Here is a 21,385-nt window from a genome sequence, read left to right as displayed (position 1 = left end):
GCCATTATATCCGCCAGTGGCAGTGCTCTAGTTGCATTTCAATGTGAGCCATCTCCATTTTAAGTATCTCTAAGTCCATTTCATCTGAGCTGCTTAGCAATTAATCAGCTGACAGAAAGAGAGCAGAGGAAATGTGTTGTCTTGTTTAATATGTACCTTTTTCCAAGAAAAGTTGTTCCTGTAGTTACATCCTTGCAGCTGTGAGGTAAAAATACAACAATGAAAAAAAAAAACAACCTCTACTACAGCTGAATGAGTAATAGTAGTTCAAGCATTAGTCACTTAGCAAGATCTACAATGGCAACAGGACCTGAACAAATGAATCTCACAACTGTACATACTGCATGCCCACCTTCACGTCCCTTATTTCAAAAGCAGTCAATTAATATGAAAACAATGATCTACATTGTTGTGTAGTTTAAAACAGTTCCACCTCAGTTGCAGTGGGATGTAGGATGGACACATCAACCATCACAGATCTGGTACCCAAAAGCTGACTCAGGAGGCAGAACAGGTATGATAAAACAGTCCATACTAGGTCCACGAGGCAGCGATGAGCAACAAGAAAGCAGTCTGACCAAGCAAACAAATTAGAAGGGGTAATAGGGAGACTAATGGTCATTAGACCAGGTACAGACAGGGAGAACACAATAAAGGCCAGCACATGTAGGCAACATAGATAATTTGGCAGATCTGTCCTCTATATATGTTGAGGCCAATTGTAAATGAGAAGATGATTGGGTCAGGTGACTGAGATGGGGAACTCAGTAGTGACGAGAGGTAAGTATACACAACACAACATTCAGATGAATTAAAGGAAAAAGAGTGAAGAGATTACAATGGAGCAGTTGTCACCACATGACAAGCAACAGTAGAAATCCAGATATCCAGGACTATCTTAGAAATATTTTTTGAAAATACTATTATATCCTGCTTATAAATGCTAAATAAAGTGTTACCAAACAAACAACAATTAAACCTTTTTTTAAATAATGCTATATCTTTATATAATACACTGACATCTTTTCCAATCACCAAAAACGATAGCTGATCAAAGACTCTCTAGTGCAGCACCAGTGATATGAGGACAGGCAGAAATTCAAGTAAGATGTAAAGTTATATGTGTTTGCAGGAAACAATTGAAGCCACATCAGCTTTAAGTGTTTTTCAGCCAATGTATGCTGACTCTGATCAAAGTCTCCTTTTCTGATGAAAGAGCTGCTCTCTTTCTTGTGGCACAAAGTGTACATTACTGGTGAAGCTGCAGACTCATCTGACTTCAGCCTCGAGCAAGGAGTGGTATTATTAGATTACCTGTGATGAAGTGAGTTAGATATTCTTGCCAACTGCCTGGTCGTTATGAGGTGCATGTGTGTGTGTGTGTATGTAAAATTTCGTCCATGTGTGTGTAAACTTATTAATGTATTAAATTTGCATTGTGAATATGTTATCTTCTTGGAAATACACAATTACCATCCATGACAACACTACTTCTTAGAAATTTCACGCTACCCTCGTCTTCACAGGTCTAATTCGCTGTCTCCCTGCAATAACCTTGGTCTAATTGCATTTACCTGTTGAAGCAAATCCCATTTGGGAAATTCAATACACATTCTGAATTAAACGTCTTCTCTCCATTATGGGTTGATACTTATGCCACCTCTGTTTTACTATCCATACATACTTTACTATCCAAATATATAAATGAAAAGGCAAAATAATTGATATAGGCTAAAGATCATTTTTCAAGCAGACAGGTGATCTGCAATGGCATTTTTACCCTTCACCAAATCTCAGTATGCTAATGCTGGAATTGTGGGAACAAAATAAGTAAGTAAATGTGCAAAGATAAAGGCTAATGCTGTGTATTTTATTTTAGGTGAGAGTTTAGACACAACTAATGAAGATTCTCCAAAGGCTGTGCTTATTTAGATATTCTCTAAAATGATCAAACCAGTGAGGTTTACCATCAAAAAACAACAGCTTGTTATTACGGAGCAGGTGAGAAGATTAAATATAAATGTATGGAAGGCAAGGAGAATGTAAAATGTCTTACAATAATTTGCCTCAGTATTTGTTAATATTTAGTGCAAGGACATACAGCTGAATACACTTAAAATAAACTAACAGCATCATAAATAAATGTCTATATTTCAGATTTTTCCAGATGCAATTGATTGTCATTTCTTCACATTATAGGAAGTGACATCACATGTTGACAGCGTGGTTCAGGCACGCCCCCCTGGAAATAAGGAGAGGGGATCTACCGTGGTAGATTCAGAAGCAGACATTGGATTGGCATGGCTGTGTGCAGCTCAGCACTGCAATCTACATCCATGAGGCTCCTGCCTGGGCATTTGGATTCTCTCTGCACAGCAACACAGCCTTGATACAGGTGCTGGACAGGGTAACATTGAGCTGTGCAGCATTTTTACAGCATGTTGCAGGGCATTGGGAGATAGAGAGGCAATAATAAGGGGGGACAACCTTACCACACACTTGAGCGATGTTCCGGGAGCTTCTCTCTCTCTCATTTCAGACCGTCAGGCTTTTCTGCACAGAGACCTGGGACTAATGGAGGGATGCAATGATGTTACTCTTTGCTTGTCATGCTTGAATCACGGCTTCATATATCCTTTTGTGTCAGAGACCTTATTGTCTTTGTCTGTCACTGCCGCCAGATCAACTGTGGGGTAGCGTGGCGGACAGAGCCCCCTCCTCAACCCCCTCTCCCTTGTCTGTGCCCCCGGCTTCTCATCACTCCCAGCTCGCTCGTGTCTATTTACCTCCCTTAAGCTACCCTCCCCTTTCTGTTAAGCTCCGTCTTTCTTGTTCTCCCGCTCCCTACTGCTTACTATCTCCCTCTCTTTGCTCCTTCAAAGTAGGCAGTCTGCTGTTCTATCCAAGCAGCTTGCTATATGATCTCCTGGAAAACAGTTTTCGCCGCTGCTCTGCTGCCTCACAATTCCTGAGCCTTTCCAGATTTCCATCTCTACAACAGCAGGATGTTCCTTCACGAGGATTGATCCCCATCCACCCCCTTTCACTTTCCCCTTCCCCTTCCTTGTCCTGATCTCCTACCCTCTGACCCTCACCCTCTTGTTCTCTACCCCCACCCACCCTCTTTTATTTGCCCTTACCCCAAGCCTCTTTCCCCCATAATTCATTTCACCCCCTTGATCATGTTGCCATGTGTCTGCTGGTTCCAACTTATCCTCATCTTGCTGTCCTCTGTCTTATGGACCCGGGGGGAAAACTGCCCAGCAACCTGCCTGTGCCCAGATCCTCACACTGTGGACTGCAGCGGTCGCGGGCTGACCCGTCTACCCAATGAGATCCCCTTGGATGTGCGCAGGCTTTTGCTGGCTGACAACTGGATACCCCGTATCCCCTCGGACTTCCTGGTTCTGTACAGTGACTTGGTCTACCTGGACCTCCGGAACAACTCCCTCTCCCACATAGAACCGGGGACTCTCAGCACCTCTTCCAGGCTGGTCTTCCTGGACCTGGGCAGCAACAATCTCACTGAAATCCCTAAGGGGACGTTTGGAGAGTCCCGGAGCCTGATCAAACTACGGCTGGGCAACAACCCATATCTGAGCATGGTGAGTGAGGAGGCATTCCTGGGCCTCACCTCTCTGAGAGAACTGGAACTGGAGCGTAATGCACTGTCTACCCTAAAGGTGGGGGCACTGAGTCAGTTGCCCTCCTTGCGGTTGGTGAGGTTAGAGGGCAACCCCTGGGTGTGCAACTGCAACTTTGCCAGCCTGTTCGCATGGCTGATGGAGAACAGTCACAAGCTTCCAAACGGTAAGTAGCAACATCAGATGTATTTGATGTGCTTGACCCAAATAAAGATACATAAAACAGTATATAAAGTGTTTCTGAGCACAACATACAACAATATATAAAGTGTTTCTGAGCACAACATACAACAGTATTATGGCAAATCCATTGCCATAACACTGCTCTGGTCTATTTATGTTTTCCCTGTAGGAGAGGGAACCCCCCTCCCTCTCCCTGCAATCCCATAGCCTATAATGTGTGAGACTGAATGTGTAATATGAGACAATAGCGCTTGTTTGAAAGTGAAAACTACAAGGATGCTTTGTTTTTGAAATGTATTATTTTCAAAATTCAAAATATAACACCAAATTTAAAATGCAGAGTTGTACAATGTGGAAAAAGAAATTAAACAACTCATATTTAGAATTTTTAGCTTGCAGTTTCTTTGTTGTTCACATCATATAAACTGAGCATTGACCTCTATCCTGCGTGGTAGTCAAATCGATCAATTTTCAGCTTATATTTATATAATACTTATTTATATAATACTTGCCTTTTGGTGGACACTGTAATTCAGCACTATTATGAATTATTTTTTTCCTACACCAATGAAAATCAAACCCCATCTTCTATTCCTGTCTTTATCGCCCTATCCATGTGAATTTTTAGGACCATACTATAGACTCTGTCTACCACTGTGGAGCCTGAAGGGTTGAGTTAGATAACAGGGCTGAAGTTTTGGTGTCTTTTGATTGAGTGTGCAAGGCAATCTGAATGTGTGCATACATATCTGAGGAACAACTAAGACAAAGCCGATCATCATGTCCCTTTAAAAGTATTATACTAGGGGTAAGATCTGCTTACATGAAGCTGATTGGTCTCAACATCCAAAGCTACTGGATTATAGGCGGTTTCAAGATATGTCCTGGATGAAATATCACTATTGTTGTTCAGATCTGTGTTAATATTTCTCATTTTAAAGTAGACTGTATAGAGTATCTAAAACACCTGTCAGAAGCCATTTATTCATAGACAAATCATCATAATTATGTTTTGTTCAGAGGGAACCATAGATGTTTTACTGAATGTCAGCCATATGTATATTACTATCAATGTCCTTACAAAGGACACAGAAGAGTTATCTCATAAGTGCAAGCCAGCACGTGGGAGCCGAGGAGGCAAAAATAAACAGATCTGATAGTTCAGCCACACATGACAAGTAGCTCGTGCTGTTATGTTTAATAGAATGTGGCTCGCAGTGTGGTGACATATGCCCATGGGTGTACAAGGTGTATTTTAAAAACATAATTCCTGTTTTAAAGAGAGTACATAATGTTCAGATACAGGGCGTTATGTATAAATGTGTACAGATAAGGAGTGGGAACATTTATTTCTGTCACTGTTCCAAGGGTATTTTAACCCAAATCATGATCTTTTCCTAAGCCTAAACAAGTGATTTTTGTGCCTCAACATAACCAGACCTTAACGACAGCGTTTGAAATAGTAGAGATTCAACATTTGAAATAGTAGAGATTCAATGTATTCTTGGTTTGCAGGAACGTACAATGCCAACATTTTATTCTGGCGATTAGGTATATACAAAGAACAGTTTTTTTTGTCCAAAGCATGAATTGCAGTGGCCCAAATCTTCTGACTCAAGATATTATATTTTTTTTGATATGTCATATTGACATGAACAAAAATGTTTTTTCTATTTGCAAATTAAAAAAGAAAATCTTGCTCAAATCCTAATTGTGATCTGGCTGGCAAAAGCTTTTACTCAGCTCCCCTAAAAACTGGCTGGCTGTTGCAAACTGCTGACAACTCACAAAAGCAAACTCCTAATATACATTTAGGCCACGGTGTACCGTGCTATTGATACTGCTTTCTCTTTCCTCTCCAGTCTTTCTGCATTTGCTCCAAAAACAGACAAGTTTGGGCCTGTGAGGAAGCAAAGTTGATAAACTGGCAAGAATACCTAATTCCCCCTAGTAAGAGACTGCAAATGCATTAATCACAGGTTCTATGTGTTGTCAACTGCAAGGCATAATGAATTGCATTTGTAGTGCTGGCCAGGCAGACATCAACAACCAAGAAGAAGCCAAAGCTGCTGGCATGGCTGCCAACTGGCCCCAGTGTATACTCCGCACACTCAAATTGAGTTAGTAATGCGTATCTCACCTTATATGCAGCTTTATGTCCCCATCAGTGAGTGTTTGCTTTTTGACCCCAGAGACAAGTTCACCAGGTTAGACAGAACACACACACATGCTTATTTATTTATGGTTTATTTGATAGGAACAAATACAGTATATATAGACAAACTGGAAACAGGTATCCGAGTCAAGTATTATAGTATTTAAAGCGGATGCTAATTTGCAACACCCGTCCCTAGAGGGGCTTTTATGAAAATATGAGATTAAAACAGTGAGGTAAAAAGAAGGTAAACTGAATACAGCAAGATACAATAAAACACATGCTTATTTGTATGGCATATCTGAAGTGGTCTATATTTGGTCTTTTGTATTATTTTATCATTTTCTTTGGCCAATAAAAGTTGTCTGGAATGTACTTTGTAATGCTAATAATGCTGGAGGAGTGGATGACAAAAAACATTTTAGCAAAAGGAATAATTATATTTCATCTAAGACTCTTCTCTTCTAAGGCAATGCAAATTACTTCGTACTCTGTGTATAATTTAAAGAAGAGCTGCTTAATTTTTATTTTTACTGAAAGAAAGTCAAAAGTGCGACACAACTGGCAAATACCATTTACAATGGAATATACTGCATGTGTCTTTTTGTTTATATTTGTAACTATGACATGTTAACCAATTTTGAAAGGACAATCTGTCACCACAATCAGAAGTTTATTCTTACCTGAGATTTAGACCAGATTATCAAAATAAGAAGTTTGAACCACACAACAAAAAACAAATATTTCCTGTAGATGTTCTACTTTTCTGAGCTTGCACTGAGTACTGCAAGAAAATGTGTAGTGTTGTACAGACTACTGTTGAACACAAAGTAGCAGGGAGGATTATAGTGAGTTGGATTTCTGAACAGGGCCAGTTCGCACATGCAGGCATCATACTGCCAGGCCTAATTAACATAATGACTCCCAATCATGGAAAAATGCGATGGCCTATTCCCTGGAATGCTGTGTTGGGAGTTGTTACACAATAGCAGATGGACACTCATTTGTGAATTAGGTTGGCTTGATAAGCTTTTCAATATATATCAACTCTAACAACCATCATCAGTGTGGGTGTTTCAACTTAATATCTCATTCATCATAGAGAAAATCAATTACAGAGACAGAAATTGCTATTTAAATTGTACATCAGTGTGCTTTCTGCATCCGTGTGGGTGTTTCATCCTCGTGTCTTTTTCATCATACCACAAATTACAAATTACAGATCCAAATTATTACTGTTTAAATGTTATGCATGTGTGGCCTCTCTTAAAACCAATATTCAAAATGCATAAAGGTTAAAGGTACAACAAACAATCCCCGTATCCCAATTCCACACTACATACTAATTCTAATACTTATTCTGTATACAGTGTGTTCAAACCGACATAATGACAAAATTCAGTATACTTAAAGTTGCAAGTATGGAATCTGCTTGATTTTTGATTATAGGGTGTTATTTACACTACTGTTGAAAGAGAAGTAAAAGGTAAGGAAAGATTGTGAATAATGGTGAGAAGCTCCAGAAGCAATTTAGGGGAAAATTAGTAAGTAAGAAGTTTCAAATCTTTGAAAAACATTTTCTTGTGTCTTGTAGTGTTCCAAGGCACCACTTGATTGATGTCAGTTGGACCACATCTGTTATCATTTCTTATTAGTAAAGAATGGTACATTAATTTCTTCTATATTATCTGCAAGAAAGGTTTATTATAAAGATAAGTATATAGTACTTACTATAAAGCATTAGTATGTAGAATGGATTTGGGACACAGTATGACAGAGGCATGTTTGCTCTTTCAAGCTTTTTGTTTTACTTTTAAAACCCTCATCAGGACAAAGTACAGGTGTTGGGAATCAGCTAATCAGCTAAAACTGGGTGTGCCCGTACATTCCTCAGTGGAATTAATTAGGCTGATGACGTCACAGACCTAATGTGATGATTTATTCATTGAATGTCAACACATATCAGTATTTAGCAGTCCTGGCTTTCAGAAAACTAAAATATGGCACCAGCAGAATAATCAAACAGAATCTTTAACTAATTTAAAAATTGTTAATAAAACATGACAAAACTGTACTGCTATTGTAGAAGTCTTCTGATATATCTATGATTCCCTCTGTGATGGCCTGCATAATGTAGCAGCTGCAGAGCCCATGCTGTAAACCCAATTCCCATTCCATTCTTCACATCTTGATTTCCCCTGTGATTTCAAGTTCACACAGCAGCACACTTTTCTGTTTGCATAACTTTGATTACTGCAGGTCAGCGTGATGAGTGGGCGGAAGATGCTTAAAATTCAGGGAAGGGGGTTGATAGAAAAAAATAGATCGCTTTCTACATGCTGTGTTTGGTCTCCTATGAACAGCGTACAGTCAAGTATTTATTTTGAGCCGCAAACGATCAGACAGACACACACATACCTGTCTGCATCCTTCTGCTTTTGTTTTTTGATAACATTTGTAAGCTTTTTAGCCACCAATCAGGTTAATAAATGTTTTAATGGAGGGATGAGTGTAAACATGATCCACTGCTGTCTCCAGTGCTCTTGGGTTAAGGATGAACAAAGGCCATGTATAATTCAGAGTGACACAGTTCTACGGCACATTGGCCAGGGTAATTGGAGCCAGAACTGCCTACAGGGCAGGGCAGGACAAGCCAACTCCCATGAGAGATTGAGGCTGAAGCCCATCATGGCATTGCTATCAACACTAGCCATGACCTGAACAGTTTCACTACAAAGTAACAGTTCAAGTGACACAGTCAAAGTCTGAATTTTCCTTCGCAGCCTATCAAGTTGCTCCCCAGAGACCTGTTACCACACTGCACAAGCAGTGCTGAAAATATGCCATTGACCAGCACTACATAGCACACACGATGCCATACTGCCCCACACGACATTACTTGCTATCTTTACTACCCATGGATATGTGATGAGAAAATATCTATTCCTTTAACACAGGCTGACAGCTCCTTTTATCTTGGCCTAATTTGATGTTTATTTAAAGTTGGGATGTGAGAGAGAGAGCTGGCAAGGGAGAGCAGAGTGTGAAAAGGTGGACAGAATTACACAGTACGATAGCATCAGCTGCTGTACAGAAGCAGAAAGGGATAATCTGCCAGTGTCAGAAATAAAAGGCGAAAAGCCAAAAGCTTTATTTCACTGGCAGTGTGCAGCATCGTGCATGATGGATACCTTTCTTTCCGCCTTTGTGCGGTCGAGTGTGAAGCATAAATTGCTAAGACCTGCATATTTAGTGGTTTCATCATAATGAATTGTGACAGTATACAAACTGCTTTTTACTATGATGAAAAAGAGACATATAGTAGTATTTGCTTTTTAACTATCATCTCTTGTATTTGGGAATTAGCACATTTCTGTGAATTTATGGTTTTGTGATGAGACATTTTGAATACAGTATGTCCATGGTACAGTGATGTCAGTGAGTCTCCACGCAGAAGGAATCCCCTCCTGAATGATTCACCCTCACCCCACTGTCACATGAATGCTTGTCATTTTGTGCATTCATAACACACATTCTCCACTCTGTTCCTCTCCAACTCCCACTCTTGCCCTCTTCTTGTATGCATCTCTCATCATTTTCCCTTCAGATTTCCCTCAGACTCTTCCTGTGATCGCCACTGAATAATTCTTCAATCTCTCTGTAATTATGTCTCCCTGGTTCTTTTTACATCTACTGAGTCTTGGATTTGAGTGGCACATTCATCTAATCTAATAAAGTAGGGAGGGGACAGTTTTGTGAATCATTATCACACCATGATTATTTATGTGGAGTGTCTAGACACTAGTGGTGTGGGAACAAGCGAAGACTTTAGCATGAATGCCAACTCCTGCGGGAGTCTGCAGATGTAAGATTGTGGTGATTTTGCCTTTGCTACTGGTGCAGAGATCAATCTGGACAGACAGTGTGGTGTTGCGGTAGGGAGGAGAAACAAGCCTCCGATATCAGCCTGTCACAGCTAGGTAGATCAATCACAGCTGAGACAGCAGATAGCCTATCCCCTCAGCTGGCTGTAATCCTAAATGTAATCCATCAACTGTCTGTGCCAGGAATGTAACATATCTGTGTGGGTCGACATACCTGATAGTGTAAGAGCATGATTTGTGTTACATTATTGTATGGTAGCCTGCTCCAGCCACACTTTTTTTGTGATCATAATGGTGATTGGGGTCATTTATGAACTGCTAAAAATGTACTGTTATCAGCTTACCCATTTACAAAGCTGATATTAACCCACTCTGTGTAGCTTTTATTAAAAATGGTCTCTCGATTCAGTCATGTCATCCACTGAGATATTTGCTGAGCACATCATTACTTTTTAATCATCTGAATTCATTGTATGTTAATGGACATAAAGCAGCTCACAGTCATCAAATTAAGGAAACACTTCCATATCAGACTCGTGTTTCAGTTTTCTGCATCTCTAATCTGAGGCCATAATTCACATTTACTAAATCTGGACTTCCTCTCTCAGTGAAAGATGTGCACATTTGGTCACAGACAAGCTTGTAATACCAGGAAGCTATCATTATAGTGTTTGTTCCAGAAGATTCCACTTTTGTACCGGTTGTTCAGTAATTGTCCCTTTTGTCAGGCAGTATAATGGGTCTGTGTGCCCTATTGTGTAATTTTAGTTCTTAACTGCAACAGTGCAGCTCCAGTGGAATGCTACTATCTCTCCTTGCAAATCCTGTGTATTTTGTTGTGGGGTACATACAATGTGCATTGCTATTACAATAAATGACAAACATATGAAAAAAATATAGGTCTATAAACAGTGTCAGGATCACCTGACTTTATATACTTTATATATACAACTTTGTGTCTCTGTCCGCCATTGGCCTGTTCACTAACTCTGCTTTGATCATAATAAATGTAATAATCCTGTAACTCCTGCAGGGGCCATGTGTTGACCAGGATAATTTCAGTCACAGATGTTATTAATCAAGCATCTAGGACAGGCAAGACCAGACAGAACTGTCTCAAAGGCATAGTCCAGGTCTCTGAGGTTATGGGTTACTTTGCCATGCAATAAGTGCACTGTGAATATAAATATGATCCATTTATCTTCGGCACAAACAGACAGGACAGGCGCTCCAATATACTGGATTTTCAGATGTATTCAAAGTTTTCTTTGTCTTTAGTAAGCTGTGTGGTAATGACACTAAAGGTGAATTTAATGTTTTTCACTACTGCTGTAGAACAATTAATGGCAACAGGGTCAGTGCATTCTGTCTGTATCTGGCTCTTTCTGAATACTGTGCATATTTTCATCATTTAACAGTCAGCCATTTCAGTACAAAATCAAAAGTACATCACTGGGACTACTTTATATGGCAACCATGAGAATAAACATTCCAAATTTCACAACACTGTATTATTATGAAAAAATAAATCACACACTGCATGTTTATGACGTCCAAGGCATTCAAAAACTGTGATTTGTTACAGTAAAAAAACTATTTTCCCTAAAAGCCCTGCTGAGTCAAACTGTAACTTGGAAATTGGACTGATGCTTTTAAAGTGTGAGGCATATGGCTAGTTATGCAACATAATTCTTAGAATATTAGATTTTAAACAATCAAAACATTTTTAGCTAATAACTGCCACAGATTAGATTAACCATCTCTAAATGTATTGTGCACATGCTTGTTTGTAAGGCCAGAGGCCAATATTGCCTCTTCAGTAGACTTGCATGTTACTCAGACAGTTTGACTGAGTAGTTTTCTCACATGCTATGTATTTGTTTTGATCTCTGAACATATGGTAGACATTCCTTAGAATTAATCATGCCAAGAACCAGCATGCTCTTCTTTTGGCTCCACTAGGATTGTTAGTATTGGCTCCGAATCAGTTTGAGCCTCATTCTTGATGTTGGGTTTGCTTCTGACTCACTTGATATGCTCCTGATCCAAAGCTACTTGCGTTTTCTGCGGAGCTTGTGCTATGGTTCTTGCGAGCTTGGTTATGGCCTGTATAAAAAAAACACAGATTATGGTAAACAAGTTATACATTGATGAGGTGTGAATTATACTGTCAAACAAAATGACAAAGCAGGACTTGGACATGACATTTGCATGTAGGAACAAAAATTTCAAAGGGTAAGGCTGGTGATATTCTATATTTTTCTTATTGTCCACAAATCTCCTGAAATGAGCAAAACCAACAATTAATTTTTCCCCACTAAGACGCATTGCATGTGTAGCTGATATAACATATTTCTATGTGCCATCAACCATTCTTGTTCAAAGACTATTAAAAACACATACAGTTGTATGCAAAGGTTTAGGAACCCCTGACAATTTCCATGATTTTCATTTATAAATATTTGGGTGTTTGGATCAGCAATTTCATTTTGATCTATCAAATAACTGAAGGACACAGTAATATTTCAGTAGTGAAATGAGATTTATTGGATTAACAGAAAATGTGCAATATGCATCAAAACGAAATTAGACAGGTGCATAAATTTGGGCACCCCAACAGAAAAATCACATCAATATTTAGTAGAGCCTCCTTTAGCAGAAATAACAGCATCTAGACGCTTCCTATAGCCTGTAATGAGTGTCTGGATTCTGGATGAATGTATTTTGGACCATTCCTCCTTACAAAACATCTCCAGTTCAGTTAGGTTTGATGGTTGCCGAGCATGGACAGCCCGCTTCAAATCACCACACAGATGTTCAATGATATTCAGGTCTGGGGACTGGGATGGCCATTCCAGAACATTGTACTTGTTCCTCTGCATAAAGGCCAGAGTAGATTTTGAGCAGTGTTTTGGGTCGTTGTCTTGTTGAAATATCCAGCCCCGCGTAACTTCAACTTTGTGACTGATTCCTCAACATTATTCTCAAGAATCTGCTGATATTGAGTGGAATCCATGCGACCCTCAACTTTAACCAGATTCCCAGTACCGGCACTGGCCACACAACCCCACAGCATGATGGAACCTCCACCAAATTTTACTGTGGGTAGCAAGTGTTTATCTTGGAACGTTGTGTTCTTTTGCCGCCATGCATAACGCCCCTTGTTATGACCAAATAACTCAATCTTTGTTTCATCAATCCACAGCACCTTATTCCAAAATGAAGCTGGCTTGTCCAAATGTGTGTTTGCATACCTCAAGCGACTCCGTTTGTGGCGTGTGTGCAGAAAAGGCTTCTTTCGCATCACTCTCCCATACAGCTTCTCCTTGTGCAAAGTGCGCTGAATTGCTGAACGATGCACAGTGACACCATCTGCAGCAAGTTGATGTTGTAGGTCTTCCTAAACTTTTGCATACAACTGTAAATGAGCCACGTCGTTGCGCTGGGTGACATGTCCCTTCATTGCGATGAACATAAGTACCGTAGTTTATTTTGACTGAATCCCACATACACTATCCTGGTGCAGTAAATACTCACAAGGGCACTAAATATGTCTTAATTTGCAGGAAGTTACTCCTGTTCAGAAATGTTTGCTAAAACCTACAGTGTCCAGATATTTTAGGAAAGTTTGGCCTTTAATTATTTTAATGTTTGAAGTTTAAGGCTTAACTCATGGCAAAAAGTGCTTAGATGACTTGAGAATTGAACACAGTTTGGGGATATATGTATGGGCCCCCAATGATCAGCACCATCTATCGCCGTTTTAGTCATGCATGCTTGTAATGAACTTTTTATTTGTATTGTATTTTACTAGCACTTTACTTTTACTATTTAAGGTTGATAGGAAGGAGATGCCATACATCAAATGATCTTGCTCTACACCCCCCGCTACTGTGGGATGTTATTATGGTTGAAATTTAAAAATTAAATTCAAAAATATTCAGAGCCACCGCACACAATCACAAGTCAAGAAGGTGCTGGATGCAAAAAGTAGTAGATGAAAAGAGATCAAAACCTCCACACACTTATCTCCACTGCAAATACTCAGTTTACTGTCAAAGCTTTTGGTCACACAGACCTTCATCAGAGATGCAAATTTATATTATAGGTATAATCATTTCAAAAATTCTAATGATGTGACAAACATATTTATATGTTAAACAGCAACAAAAACATGCATTTAATGCATAATAAAACCAACTGTAATGTTTTGGCTGCCCTGTGTATATCTTACACACACATCATCTTATCCTCTACTAATTGAATGAAGAAGAAGAAGAAGAAGAAAGAAGAAATGTGAGAATCTGTATCTTGTATTAACGGATTAGTGTCACTAAGTTTTATCAAGCTCTTAAAGAGTTCAGTTACAAACCTAATTAATACTGTAGAGAGTCAATCGGAGGAGCATGGAAACCAATTCCATGCCATCACTGATTTCCATTATTTCTTTTTCCATTGTCACTTAACACTTTTGAAGCTTTTCAAGCCATTTTCTTTACATTTATTTGCACATGTACAACAAGGTTTTACATATCAATTGACTAATACAAGCCCATTATTTCATTTATTTCATTGTAAGTTGAGTTTTGTGCTTAAATATTGCTCACTTTGCTACAATAACTAATGACACAATTGAATATTATTTATATATTAAATACCAACAAAAAATGCAGATTTAATTCAGAACTAAGGTAGTTTGATGAATAAACATAATTATAGCCAATCATAAGAGAAGCTATTGCATGTATATTATAACAAATTGTGCTGACTGTTGAGCAAAGACCTAGAATTCATGTACTGTCAAGTGTGTGCATTTGCATGTGCAGTATCAGTAAAAAGTAGCCACCCACATTGCAAGGCTTCATCTCTACCCACCTATAAGCTAACATTCACATCAGTTTGTCTAGTTTTTCATACAGTACATTGCCAATATGAAGCCAACATTGTCGTCTGAAAGTGTTGCACAGGCCAATGAATGAGATATGTATCATTCACTGGCTCATCATTAGCTCTTTTGTATTAAATTAAACTCAAAGGTTAATAAAGTTGTCAGTAAAACAAGTTTAATGAATGAGTCTGTAAACATGTGAAAGTGAACACCCTATACTGTATATAGGTCCTATACTACAGTTTCCGTGGTAGTTTCAGTGGCCAGTCTTTAACAAATACATGTTAAAACTGACCCTAATGATCCAGTGTCGATCTCATTTGTAATCATGACTTGGAAGAGAAGACTCACCGGAAGATTTGTACCCTTGAAATCCAATAAGCCACAGTCGCTGTCCTTTTCCATTTAAATGATGTCTGAACATTAAACTATGTGAAAGTGACAGAGACACGGAGAGCAGCACTCACTGATTTATCATACTTCCATCTTGATTTGAGTTTGCTCAAGGTGCCCTTTTCGGATACATCAGTAAATTTTTGAAACCAGGAGTCATATTTAATGAGGAAGTGTATTCTTAGAGGTTTGCCTTGTGCAGCTGAAATCAAAATGATTTAAATGGATGTTTATTTCATTCTCCAAACCATGTACCAAAGAATTTGTCTTGTTGTCAGAGGCACAGACATAGGTTACCATCCAGAGCAGCTTACACAGCACTACAGGCACATTAGGACAAAAATAAAGCCTCTTTAACAGTACGAATTAATAATTTTAAATGTTTTGTACAGGAGATAGTCGATATACAGTTAACAGCACTCTATAGTATCACTGTGCTTCACAGTTTATTAGTATTTTGACTTTGTTCCCTGCAGTCATGCTGTGGGTGGGTGTACTGTATACACAGTACAACTTCAACTCATAAGTGAAAACTTGTGATTGACCTTACAGTTATTAAATCAGCTCCCACTCTGCATTGCTCTGATGAATTCAGATCTTGTACAACACAACATCTGTCTGAATTAAATAACTGTGTACAAACGAGACACCTCAAAGTATGAACAGCATGTTATTTCTGAAAACTTCAGATCTCTGAGCAGGTGTGGGCTGTGTGAGCTATGGGTCTATTTGGGCAAATATGCATCACCTTAAATTTTAAATCTTTGAAGAATCAGTGAAATAATGAGTTCTTAAATTTGTATGGTGTGTATATTGCTCTGTATTGAGACACAGCTGTACTGTCTGCTTGTTCTTCTTTATGATGTAATTGCTGAGTGGCTTCCATGTGAATACATTTGTCTAGAAGTCCATAAATATGGCATTATTTACTGCAACTCAAGTTCAGCATGTCTAGTGCAAATCGGTCTAATCTTATTTCCTGTTTCAAAACAGGTGTGGAAGGCATGGAGTGCTCCCTCCCCATGGACGGCAGACGTGTATCCCTGACCCAGCTCTCAAAGGACAGCTTCCGTGAGTGCCAGGCCACCCTGACTCTAACAGACCTGCTCATCATCATTTTCTCTGGCATCTCAGTGTCTGTGGTGGCCATCATGACAAGCTTCTTCCTGGCTTCAACTGTTCATTGCTTCCAGCGCTGGAGTAAAGGCGCCAAGGGGGATGAGGAGGAGAGTGAGGAGTGAGAAGGATTTACTTTTAAGGACCTGCGTGGTCCTGGTACTTCAAACAATGAGAGGACACCGCAGACAGTATGTGCTACATGTGACAAGTTTCATGCTGCTTCCTCCCTGGAGAATATCCAGGACTGTTTAACGGTAGGATCTTTCCCTGGTACGGTTGCAGTTGTTTTCTTTGCAGATAATGGTAACAAAGGACATTCCCAAGGAATGAGCCAAAGTCCCAATAAAAATTAGTGAGTGCCCTGCTCCACTCACAAAATTTTATTATAGAGCTTATGGTCATCTTTTATGGCTACTGGCACTGGGCTTGATGTTATAGGTTATAGGCCTACACAATTATAGTAAGGCTAACACCTTTTATAATGGAGGAGAAAAAGTTTTTTTTTTAAACCAAGTGTTGCTGCAGTTCTGTCACGTTAGTCTTAGACAAGCCGATGACTTCTCAACATGTAATCACATTGGACATGCAACTCTGGAGTCCGAACTCCTGTTTATTGACATCAAAGTTAGCGAAATGTTTAGATGTTTTCATTGGGGCTTTATTTGTGTAGGACAGAATGCTTAATCCCATAAAAAAAAGGATGTCACACCTACCAATGACCTCAGTATTTAACTGCCTATAACATGATATGCTGGCATATCCTGCCATTTACAATGTCTTTTTTGGACAGCCTCACTCACTATAACATTCAAAAGAGGTTCACAAGCACTGAGAAGGCAAATACTGTTGTTTCTCCTGCATGTAAAATTAGACAGTAGCAGAGGTGTCAGTCGAGCAAGAAGGATTTGGACAATGGCGAGATGTTAGGTAGCTGATGTACTGTAGGCAGGAAGAGTTTCCAGTAGGTCTACACATTCTTTCAGCAGTATATTCATTATATAATCACAAAGTTATGTACAAAAGAAAACAATGTACAGTCAAACAAACATATAAATCAAGAGGATGTACTGTATATTTCGTAGATTGATAACTGTGAACTGTGTAGAAAGACATAGAAAGATATCTAAAATAACAGTATAATCTTAAAAATTATGGCAAATACGGTAAAAAAAATTGAGTCTACGTAGAACTATTGTGTCAAATAACGCACTTTATATGGTGAACCTAATTTTGGCAAGCCCCTAATTACACTATGTAGACTGGTTTTGTCTTCATCTGCCAAAGATTAGGTTTAGGTGAAGGAGAGATTGCATGTAAGGACTTTGTTGTGGATGATGTGTTATTTAGTGAGGTAGGGGATTGCTCCTTAACAGAAGACAGCACTATAGCCAAATCACACTCATTATACACATATTGTCAGTTATGGTCTCCAAAGATTACATTTTTTTCCTAGTCTGTCTACGACTGAACCAGCTGTCTCACTTTGCTCCATACATGGCAGTCTTTAACCTCTATTTTAGTTCATAACAAATAGTTATTTACTGTACGAGGGTGGCGGGGAAGAGGTTTGTCTCTTGAAGAATAAATAGACGACTTGTTTTGTTTAAGATGTCCAGAATGGATACGTCATGGGCTCTCAATTAGCCTATTCTCCTTTTACTAAAGATCATATCCTGGGAAAGTCTCATAACAACATCTGCATTTACAAGAGCGAGTACAATCTGAATTAAATAAAGCAGCACCCCCAAATATTGTGGGTTTCTTTTTATTTGCATCCTGTATGTTTAAATCCTCCACCATTACGATTTGGAATTCTCAAAGCTGGACTCTTTGTATTTTTTCCCCAAAGCTAAGGTATGTTGCATTGCTTCTCACATTCTTGTAAGGCATGAATAATTCAGCAAATGAGATATGAAGCAGAAAGAATGTCGAGTCTCTTAATGCAAACAAGCAGAGGATAGAAAAAGAGCCATGAGCAAATAGAGTCATCGTTTCTGTGTGGTTAACAAAAGATAAAAGGGAATTCCAAATGCCTATGTCCCTTTAGAACAAGTCATAACCCTGAATGTGCAGCATTATGAGGCACATTTGGCAGAAATGACAAGAAATAAATGTGGCCTTATTTATTTTTAGTATTTTTCATTAGTATCAGCATCAATAAAAGCACAAAGATTTTACAGGAAACTAATGTGATTCTAGTACACTCTTTCACATCATTATGTTGGTACCAGCCTGTATTGTCACAGTATGTTTTCATTAATATGTATTGTCACATGTTGTATTGAAAATGCCACATCCTTATAAACAGTGTAAGATTTGTACTGTATGGATGTCGTGTTTTTGCCGGAATTCAAATTATGTGGGACACACGCCCATAGGAAATTACTATCCATTTTTAACACCTAATTGACCTTTCGCTAAACCCCTCCCCTGAATATCAATTGTCCAATCATGGCTTAGTAACTGTAACTAGGCCTGTCGAGCTTTGGATTTCTCCATGTGTTGAAGCGATCTAAGAAGAGCAATATTCTGTATCTCAAAGAGTTTGGAGGGTGGCGTCTTTTTTTGTAGTCTTTCGAAAACCTAAAACCCAAGAGCAAATGTGTGAGCAATAGATTAAAACTTTGTCTTTTACGACTTTTGCTCTAACATAAGCTGCAAACGTTAGCATGTCCAGCTAATTAGCTTACTACATACAGTAGTGACCAAGCATTACTTCCAAAGGCAATGGGCATGTTATTAGCCTACTACATTATTTTGTGGGGTTACAGGTTACATTAGAAAAATACCTGTTCAGGACTGACGCGTCCACTGTTTAGGAGCCAAGATGCTACTATATCAGAATTTAGAATAATGATAGCACCTCAGTTTTGCTCTTTGTTTGTTTTGGGGAAGTAGATGCTCCATCAACTCCAGCTAAACTACTATATAGCTATACTATACAAAAAACGTTTTAATTACATTTTTATTTTTGATACAGTGCTATGGGGCTATCAAGCTCTACACTGAAATACACAGACAATGATGCTCCTTGTTTACATGCCCTGTACATGGATCAAAAACTGGTGAGGATCCTGACATTATGCATGGAACATGAAGCTTAAGCCTTGGTCTTTCAGCATTATACGCAGCCATCAAGTATATATTTAAGAGCTGAGATGGACTTCTCAACTGACTCGAGAAGTTTTAGCATTAGTATTAGCTTACATTAGCTAGCTACACTTATAAAATCTGCTAGCGAGAGTCATCATTTTGGCCGACAGCTAGAAATGAAAAGCCTGCTTTTGTTATTTCTGTGTGGAATTGAGAACCTAGTGTTTACTGTGAATGTATATAGTAAATCTGGCACCGTTATCACTGTAAACTGCATATGTGCAGTGCAGAATGTAAAGTTTGACAGGCGTAACAACAGTAACTAAGGAAGGCGGGGCTTAGTGAATGGTCAATTCTAACATCGGATAAAGTCCTAAAGAGTATTGAATTTCGTATTCATTCATATTTCTTATTACAGTTTGGTCGCTATTAGTGAGCAACACCTATTCCTTGTAGCAAGAGTGAAGCTGCCCACAGTTAAGTTCACATGGAGAGAACGAGGTTATGGGGACATTTAGGAACTCAACTTCCAACGAAAAGTATAAAAACATTTAAGATTTGTATTAGTCCAGAAAGTGAGTTTCCAAATGTTGGCATGAGAGGAGCATGTTCAGAAAACAAAATAAACATGCTAAATACCAATACCGAGCTAAAGTGAATTCATTTGGTTTTTGCCTGAGAAACTGCTTTCTTAACTGATATCTGAAGGTGCAGACCTTAGTCAAGGAATCAGAGGGAGAGTTTTATACATATCATTATCATTTCCAACTACTGTGTAGTTACTGTATATTAACAAATTATCATGTTAGCTTAGCTGTTAGCTTGAAGCATATTTTAGCATGACAATTTCCTTTCTCTTATTAATTTTATTAAGTAACAAATATCAGCACATTAGAGCATGCACTGTTGAGTTACCTACAGTATAAAGTATAGATTCATGTCTATTTTTCTATTAAACCTTTCAGAATGAAGCATTTATTTACTCTGTCAGTCCCCAAAGTCATTTTCTGGCATTGCTCACCCTGGAAAGCAGAGACTGGTGGATACTTTCGTATAGTTTGTCTGCAAAATACCAAAATCCATATGATTTTTTGTCAGATAAATGTCAGAATGGCTCAAATTTAAAGTGACAGAGAAGAGTGTGACGTTGTTGCTGCAGCTGAATGCATTTCCAAATGTCAAACAAACACTGTCAAACAGACTGTATGTGTAGCTGTATATTGATGTTTGGTAAAAAAAAATAATAAAATAATTTTTTTCTGTCCTCTGGTCTGTATTTCTTAAGAATTTGTATATCAGTGTGTAAATAGACCTACAGATAAAAAAAATCAGGGTGATCATTTATTAGTGCAGTATACTATATGTCAACACACATCATGCATACCTGTGATACAGACCAACCTGCACAGGGCAAGTAATAATATTAAAGGTTGATTAGTTAATAGTTTATAATAACTTCATTTAATCAAGTGCTGCCCTACATGCAGAGAATGTGATGACAGTGGAAATGCGATTCTTAGCAAAATTATATCTACTGCAAAGCGTTAATAATGAGTAATAATTGTGAATCTCTTCCCCTCATTTCCTGGAGTTGACAGATTTTGTCTTGTTACAGCAGCAAATGAGAGAGGCTCATCTGTAAACACGGCTCAGTGTGTTATTTCACACAGTACTGTTGTCACACTGCAGGTATGCAAATGGCTGCACTATTTTTGGAAGGGGTGTTAGAGAATTTAGAGACTCAATATACCATCAAATACCATCCGCTTGCGTAACAACTATCCAGCCTGTTCATGGACACTCACTTTCATTCAGAGCTGTGTGTATTTGGACAATGAGTCAAACAAAAATAAATTGACTTGCAAGCCTATCCCAGCACATGAATATTTTTTTCCTGGCTGCCTCCAGTGTCTTTTTTCGCAGTGTCAAGTTCTTTAGCTCATATGAGGTGCTGCAGAGAGGAGACCTTTTTTGGTTGACAGAGTGTGTTTCTTTCTTCATCCATCATGCTAATGATTCATTTCTC

The 21,385-nt window shown here is 38.7% G+C and overlaps 1 protein-coding gene across 1 annotated transcript; it reads left to right on the top strand.

Moving 5' to 3' along the window:
* The first annotated feature begins 3,182 nt into the window (after positions 1 to 3,182).
* On the top strand, positions 3,183 to 20,623 carry lrrc38b (leucine rich repeat containing 38b). The gene is made up of 2 exons (XM_044174360.1): positions 3,183 to 3,810; positions 16,141 to 20,623. Exons 1-2 carry the CDS (start codon positions 3,183 to 3,185, stop codon positions 16,386 to 16,388), a joined length of 876 nt encoding a protein of 291 aa, XP_044030295.1. The 3' UTR covers positions 16,389 to 20,623.
* The last annotated feature ends 762 nt before the right edge of the window (positions 20,624 to 21,385 follow it).

The sequence above is a fragment of the Siniperca chuatsi genome, linkage group LG2 (genome assembly GCF_020085105.1).
Source record: "Siniperca chuatsi isolate FFG_IHB_CAS linkage group LG2, ASM2008510v1, whole genome shotgun sequence".
Taxonomy (NCBI): Eukaryota; Metazoa; Chordata; class Actinopteri; order Centrarchiformes; family Sinipercidae; genus Siniperca; species Siniperca chuatsi.
Note: the sequence above shows the minus strand (reverse complement) of the source record. Positions and strands in the feature narration are given on the sequence as shown.